General features: G+C 36.6%; 1 protein-coding gene across 1 annotated transcript; it reads right to left on the bottom strand.

The window, feature by feature from the left end:
- Positions 1–3862: 3862 nt before the first annotated feature.
- Positions 3863–7636, bottom strand: LOC145008282 (polyadenylate-binding protein-interacting protein 7-like). Its single transcript, XM_078966907.1, has 6 exons — positions 7303–7636; positions 5982–6751; positions 5473–5854; positions 5294–5364; positions 4521–4645; positions 3863–4420 (listed from the first exon to the last, which is right to left on the bottom strand). Exons 2-6 carry the CDS (start codon positions 6669–6671, stop codon positions 4114–4116), a joined length of 1575 nt encoding a protein of 524 aa, XP_078823033.1. The 5' UTR covers positions 6672–6751; positions 7303–7636; the 3' UTR covers positions 3863–4113.
- Between the last annotated feature and the right edge of the window lie 834 nt (positions 7637–8470).

The raw sequence follows: 8470 nt of genomic DNA on the forward strand, positions 1-8470 counted from the left end.
TGTTTGTCTAAGATTCATGGGTGTTGGTGTTTGTAGGTTAATCACACGCGATTCTAGGTCCAAAACCAAGCTATTCAAGGGGTTAAAGGCACCTTAACACCCCTTGAGGGGTGTTTACGGCCTAAGGAGGTGGGTTTATGGTCCAAGAATGTTCTTGGGCTGTAAACTCAAGTTTATGCCATTTGATGATGTTTTGGTGCATTTCTAGAAGGGTTCTAAGGATATAAACACTCATGGAAGTTCATTGAAGGTGTTTAGGGGAAAACTAACACCCAAAAAGGTGTTTAAGGTCTAAGATTGAGGGTTTACAGTCCAAGCATGTTCTTGGACCGTAAACTCATGTTTGGTCCCTTCTTGTATGCTTTGGTGCTTCAAATGATGGAGTAGAGGGTCCTAGACACGTTTGGAAGCTTGTGGTGGTGTTTAAGGGCATTTTTAACACCTTAATAGGTGTTTATGGTTCATGCATAAGGGTTTACGGTCCAAGAAGGTTCTTGGGCCGTAAACTCATGTTCATGCATCAAATGTCATGATTTTGGGGTCCTTGGTTCATGCATGTAAGTTTCTAAGTCAAATCTAAGCCCTAGAAGTGTTTTGGAAGGGTTTTATGGCACAAAACCCCCATTTTCATGAGTTCACGGCCTAGGGATGTTCTAGGAACATAAACTCATGCTAATGGTCCTAATCCTCATAAAAATCTCGAATTTAAAGGCCAAAGATTCTAATTCATGAGTTAGGGAAGTTACCTTAGTGATTTGGAGCTTGTTTTGGATGATTTTGGCTAAGTTTCGGATTTTAGAGAGAGAGACTAGTGAGAGAAAGTTTTTAGAGAGAGAGAGAGAGTAAAAGCCTCAAAATGATATCACTCAATCCCTTATATAGGGGTTGAGTTTGTGGCCCGGAGGAATTCTACCCGATATTGCCGTTAGACAGTGCTTTTGGTCGAACCCGATAAACTTACCGTAATCACGATTTAGATGAAAATAATAATTTTCCAAACAAATATGGAAAATATTTTAATGATTATGACATATCCCGACATTTACGAAATCAAAATAAAAGTTGCGATAAAATTAATTTAACGCAAAGGTTAACGGAACGAATTTAATACGACGGATTTTTAATGACGTATCGGGTTACGACGACGGAACGAACTTCGGGTTGTCACAGCTACGGGGATAGCTCCGGGGATTAGGTCGATGCGAAACTTGACTTGGCGCTCAGGAGGAATTCCCGGAAGCTCTTCAGGAAAGACATCTGGAAAGTTGCAAACTTCGGGGATGCTCTCGAGGTCTTTAACTTCCTGTTTCTCGTTTATGACGTGGGCTAGGAATGCATGACACTCCTTTCGTAGAAGTTTTCGGGCCTTGATGCATGAAATTATACGGAGGTTTGAACTAAATTTATCGCCATAAATCATGTGGGTTTCTCGAGAGGGAAGATTGAGACGGATAGATTTTTCGTAATAAAGGGTATCAGCACGATTGGGGCTCAACCAATCCATGCCGATGATGACATCAAAGCTCTTTATGGAGACTGGCATAAGGTCGATGGGAAAGGACTGATTGTTTAGGGTAAGGGTACAACCTACGAATATGTCGTTTGTGCTCTCCTTCTCACCGTTAGCCATTTCGACGGTAAATATTTCGGTTAAAGGTTGAGGTTTATGTTTGAGAAGATGTTTGAATATATGGCTAATAAAACTTCTCTCCGCACCAGAATCAAAAAGAATGCATGCATAAGAGTTGTCGAGGAGGAACGTACCCGCAACAACGGTAGGGTCAACAACTGCCTCCTCTTGCCCCATCGCTAGTATTCTCCCAATGTTGACAGTTGTTGTTGCCTTGGGGAAATTTCTCTTATAATTCTCGATTTCCCCACAGCCATAACAGGCTTGACCAACACCTGCTCCGGGTGCCTGATTGGTTGGTTGGACTGGTGTTTTGTAGAATCGAGCATTGTGTCCCTTCTTGCCACAACCTTTGCACAACATCTCACGACACTGCCCATGATGATTAAAGTTACACTTGTCGCACTTTGGCAGATTTCCAGCATATCCACTGGTAGGTGCTTGAGTTGCAGGGGTAGCGGTAGGAGTAGTAGCAACATGAACTGCCACTTTATGTTGTTTCTTGGAAGGCTCCTGCGAAGACTGGCCCTTTCGCTGCTTCCAGAACTTTCTTTTCTCGCCACTCCCTTTTGCTGATTCGGGAGTGGCTGTTACTTTATCCAGATCAACCCTGTGATCTATGAGAGTCTGCGCCAGACATTTGGCGCTGTCAAAAGTGGTTGGCCTGGCCGCCAAGACATTTCCTTGCGTTGGGGGCGTCAATCCCCAAATGTATCTCTCTATCTTCTTGCTTTCCGGGGTGACCATTCTTGGGTAGAGAAGTACTAGGTCTTCAAACCTAGAAGTATAGGCAGCAATGTCGGAACCCTTTATCTTTAGGTTCTAGAGTTCGTGTTCCAGTTTCTGCATCTCGCCCCGTGGGCAGTACTCAGCAAGCATGAGTTCTTTCAAGCTCTCCCAACCCATAGCATTTGCTACTGGCAGGGTTAGGGATTTGACCCGACTATTCCACCAGGTCAATGCTCTGTTGGTGAAAGTGAAAGCAACGAATTTCACGTTGTTGGCTTCTGAACAAGAGCAAATTTTGAAGATAGAGCGAATTCACCTTGTTGGTGAAAGTCCAATTCAGGTTGGTTTCGGTTCCAAACACCTTCTTATATAACATATTTCCTAGTAGAATCGAAACCAAACTAGAACCGAAACCAGGTGGAACCGGTTAGTGGTATTCACTCCGGTTCTCGGTTCCCCATTCAATCGTTGATTGGTTTTTGGACTGTTACATCTCTAATAACGAGTATCCAATGATTATACTTGAAGTGGTGGCTTCATAAGATTTATGGATATGGTATGCATATTTTGGTGCCGCTGATTCGAATAATTACATAAATGTCCTATAACAATCACCACTACTCGATGAGAAGGTATATGGAAAAGCACCCAGGAGTGTTGCATTTCAGGTGAAGGATTCGGGATACAAACATGGTTACTATCTTGCAGATGAGATATACCTAAGTTGGATAATTTTTGTGAAATCATTTTCACATCCATCCAACGATATAATAAAAAAAAAATTCAAAGTGGCACAAGAAGCAGAAAGAAAGGATTTAGAAAAAGTTTTTGGTAGCCTAAAATCTCGTTGAGGCATAATTTGACTCTTTGCACAACAATGCATACCAATAAAATTAAAATATAATATATGTTTGCATTATATTACTCAATATGATACTTAAAGATGACACTGTTATATATTTGATTGATGATGCCGATCTTCCCAATAAGGAAGAAATAAATGAAGATACTCTTTTCTAATTGCATTCCACCGCAACCCACCATCACTTCAATCGTATAACTACTTGAATTTATTTACTTTTGATTCATTTTATTACTTCAGCATTGTACTTTTGTAAATTAATAAAATGTTATTATGGCTTTTAGCTTTAGTTATATTTAAAATAAACTTATTAATATAATGTTATTTTGGATTTTAGTTTTATTTATATTTAAAATAAACTTATATTTTCTTAAACTATTTTAAAGAATCATCTACTATTGGAATGATATTACGGACCCATTTCTTGTGTTCAAAGATGAGAGAAATGAAAATCACAAGGAAAAAAGGTTACATGGAATTAAGGATGGAAGGTATAGGATAGGGGACATTAAAATATACTTTTGTTCAACTTTTGTGAAAATATTGATGAAAATGTTTTGAGACATAAAAAGAATGTCACCAAGTACTAATTGATGACAAAACTTTGTATTCGTTCCATGATTACTCCTTGAGGGATTAGATTTCAAACAACTCTCTTTCTTTTACACTAAATCTCCAATCAAAAATCCCTACCAAAACATAGTTGTATATCCCATGATTACACCTTTTATATAATACACAGATACATTTTTCTTTCCTTTTTCCTAATCTCTCTCCCCTTACTTGAAGTTTTTTTCCTAATCTTTTTTCCATGTACACATACATACAAGAATAACATGAGTTTTTAAACCCTTTTTTTAGGGTTTCAAAAACAGATGAATCAATGAAGCAATCAATACAAGACAACCCTGAGCAACCCTGGTTGGGGTTCAGAGTAGTGAAGCCCCTCTTCCTCCAGCAAGTACCTCTGGACAGCAACCGGAAGTCTAGCTGGCGTTCTTGTCCCTTTAGTGTGGTGGCCTGTCCCCACACATATGTACACCTGGACACGCTGGTCTGCTGACCTGGCAATGTTACGCCACGTCATCAGATCACGTTTCAGGACGTGAATGGCTTCACTCACGTGTAGCCCGTGAAGATCAATTATCCTTTCCTGCCCTCCTCTTCCATTCCCTTGCATTTCTGGACTTACCGTATTCCTAACAGAGAAGAAATAATACCACTTTTTATTTTTTATTTTTTTAAGGGCATTGTGTTTTCATTTTTTATTTTATTTTTTTGTATTTGGACAAAACTAACCTTTGATAGTAGATAGATTCTTGAGCCTTTCCATGAGCAGCTTTCATTTGGATGTTGTGTAATTGCCCTTTCACACTCAGTTCCTTAGCTAAAGCCTTTTGGCCAATAAGATAAGCTTGTCGTGCCTATTTTTAAACCAAAATTAAGATAAGAATAAGAAAAAAAAAAAAAAAACTTTTAATATTAAATAATTAGTAGCATTCAGAACCTTGTGATCCATAGATTAAGATTAAAGTCTTTTTTTTTTTTTTAAATGGGTGTCTTATACTCTTCAGTAAATTACACAAATGGTCCCTATGGTTTGGGGTAATTTGCGAGCTTAGTCCCTAACTTATTTTTTTAACTCGGAAGGTCCCTGTTGTTTGTTTTTGTTACGCGTTTGGTCCGTACTGTTTGTTTTTGTTACGTGTTTGGTCCCTATCTTAGCTAAGAAGACTATTATTTAAATAAGGAAAAATGTTGGGGTAGGTAAAGTAAGGTGAGGGGGTAGGGTTGGGGGTGTGTTTATTTAAATAAATTTAAAAAATCAAGGGCAAAATAGTCTTTTTAGGTAAAACAGGGACCAAGCGCATAACAAAAACAAACAGTAGGGACATTCCGAGTTAAAAAAATTAGTTAGGGACCAAACGTGCAAATTACCCTAAACCATAGGGACCATTCGTGTAATTTACTCTATACTCTTATTCACCAGTTATTTCTTAGGAGACCCTACATTTTATGTATTCAGTTGAAGGGTAAAACGGTCATTCACTCTCATACAAATGGCAAAATACCTGTTCAAAATATGCGTTGCGTAAACGAGCATGATCACGAGCTTCACCCCGCATTTCAGAATACATATTTGCTGTGATCTCAACAAAGTTAAAGCACAAAGACACAACACAACTACCCATATAATATAATAAACTAAAATAAAAAATAAATATTATTTAAACGTCAACGAAAACATTACCAACTGCATCACCAGTTTCAAGCCAAACAGGAGCAGAACGGGGCCCATAACCACTGGAATAAGAGCTTCTACTTGATCCAATGGTGGAATTTGGAGAAGGGTTTCTATCATACTTCCATATACTCGAATCCTGTGATGCCATTTTCCTAACTGCTGAAGCAAAATCGGTTGCTCCAAGTGATGGAGAAGTGGAGGATGATTTGAACATGAGTAGATCTTTCTCTAAAGAAAGATAAGAGTTGACATTTTGTTGACCAGAAAACAGTGGAATGTGATGATTATCTGTGGGAGAAAGTGCAGGGAAATCAAGAGCACTCAGATTTGGTGATGATAAGGCTTTGGAGTTTGGATTCTGATTATTCAAACCATTATCTACTTGAAGCTGCAATCAAATCAAAACCAAAAACACTTTACATATACAACAATTATTGAGGAAAGAAAAGAAACAGCCCTAAGTGTTGTATAAATATAAACAAACACAGTTTCTTATTTAGAGTAAAAAAAAAAACCTCAAGCTGAGTCAGCATCTCAATTGTCAAATTCAAGTCACACCCATTAGCATAGTAAACCTCCGCAAGACTTTCAGCTGCAAAACCTGGAAATTGGGAAGCTAAAAATCCAAGAGAATTTACTTCTGTACCCTCATTAAGCATATCATCTAAATACCCTTGCCCATTATCACCATTATAGGGTGGCAGTGGCTCATCTATAATCCCACCAAGCAACTGATCACCATGCATTTGATGAAAATTACCAAACCTGCCACCATTCATTTGATGAGGAGATGATTCATGTTGCTCAGGGAACCTTGAGCTTCCATTGACATCCATTATAGACAAAGTTGAAAAGGGAATGGAAATGGAAATGCTATTGCTTCCATTTCCATTAGATTCTTCTTCTGCTCCCACAACATGGAAATCAGGAGTTATATCATCAGGTAGTTGGTGACGCCAGAACTGGTGGGCTTCATCATCTGAGTTATTTGATACAGAAGATTCTGATCTTTTGAGTATTGATTTCCCTGGTGTTGAAGCACTAAAATTGCCAAAATTAGATGTGTCTGAAGAACGTGTGTTTCCAGAGGGTGATCTTAGAGAAAATGGAACGAATTCTGCAGCATCTGGATTTAAAGTTTTTGCCTTCCCTGTTGTGCTAAGGTTTTTATCAATGGCAGAAGCCCCTTTATTGAGTAGGCTCATTATTCTTTGTGGCGAGAAATTAAAGTTAGTTTAACAGCATATGAAAGAACCTCCCAGTTGCAACCAGCATTACCCAAATCCTGCAAAACAGATACTTTAGACTGCAGATTTACTCACAGGAACTCATACTCGCTTGTCAAGATCACAGGCTTAATGAAGAAAGAATTACAGAAAACAGAAATTATACAAAACTAGCATTGAAGTAACTACACACATTTCCTTTTTAGTCAATAATTTGAGAAAACTTCAGCATTTTTTGCAATGTTCAAGGAAGAAATTTCATTACCGAACTAATAGATTACTATAAATAATGCATGTAGTTTATGTATAACATCACAAAACCACAAAAGCATTAAATGTAGACCGTATCTACCAAAATCGAACGTTCTAAGATCTTGATTATACTATAAATCATGTAATAACAAAGCACAACCATAAGTAATCAAATTGCAATAACTAATGTTGATAACTCAGTGAATTAAACCCTAAACGAAAAACAGATACAGAACAATTTTAATCGAAAACCACAATTTCGGTTCATCAACAGTAAGAGATGGCACAAACAAAAACAACAAACACGATTCCACAAGATCTGATCATGATACAAGCTGTATGTGTTGAATTATATCACCTTTGCGAAGCTCAAGGATGGACGAAATCATACACAAACGATCCATTGCCGATGGAAGTTAGATAAATCTGAACAGAATATGTGAAAATTGTTAAACGAAAAGCAGAGACAGTGACTGATAAGAAGTATGGAGATGATTTTGGAGAGGTTATCGCGTATGTATGTGTGAATCTGAGGGTATGAAGATGAGAGCTGTTCGTTGACGAGTGTTTTTGGTTTTGATAATTTGATGTGGAAGAAACCCTGATATCCACCCACCACAAATAAAGAGAAGGGAACCTCAGCAACCTATCCAAGTATCCATGTACCCACACATAAACACGTTGACACGCTACCACTTGCACTAGCCTAGGTACAAATGGTACATGCTTATTGCTTCTACAAGTACAACCCCTTGGCTTTCGTTCATGAATCATGACCTTTCGAGGGCACTTGGAGCTGCAGTAGCTGATATACAGTATTAAAAAATATATAGTAAAAAGTATATATTATTTAATTAAACAGTAAAATATTATATTTATCATATATATTAGTATTTGAACATATATATATATATATATATATATATATATATATATATATATATATATATATATATATATATATATATATGAAAAACTTCAATAGAGAACTATAATTATTGGTTCTTCAAGTAACCAATTTTTTTTTTCCAATTTCTAGAGTTTATTTGTTATCGAAAAAAATCTAAAAATATCTAAATTCATATATTAACATTGTGAATGTGAAAAATATTTTTCGGATTCACGTTGTGAATTTTCAAAAATTCACATTGTGAATTTGACGTAAAAAAATCGAATTTGATATCATTGGAAAAAAGGATAAAAAGTTATGAATTTCTGTATTTTTAGTTTTTTTTTTGGATAAAATACAAGTTCTAAAAGTTGAAAAAAAGATTGGTTCCTTGGTTAATTATGGTTTTCTATTGAACCTCACCCTATATATATATATATATATATATATATATATATATATATATAGAGAGAGAGAGAGAGAGAGAGAGAGAGAGAGCTAGATTCAAATGTTTCTAGTAACTATTGTGTGTATGTATGCAACAATCATAAATTAGTAAATATTAAATAATTAATTAAATCAAATAAAGGCATTTTCGATTTTTTGTATTTACAATTAATGAGCTTATTTAATTTAA

Source organism: Lactuca saligna, chromosome 8 (genome assembly GCF_052625555.1).
Source record: "Lactuca saligna cultivar CGN05327 chromosome 8, ASM5262555v1, whole genome shotgun sequence".
Taxonomy (NCBI): domain Eukaryota; kingdom Viridiplantae; phylum Streptophyta; class Magnoliopsida; order Asterales; family Asteraceae; genus Lactuca; species Lactuca saligna.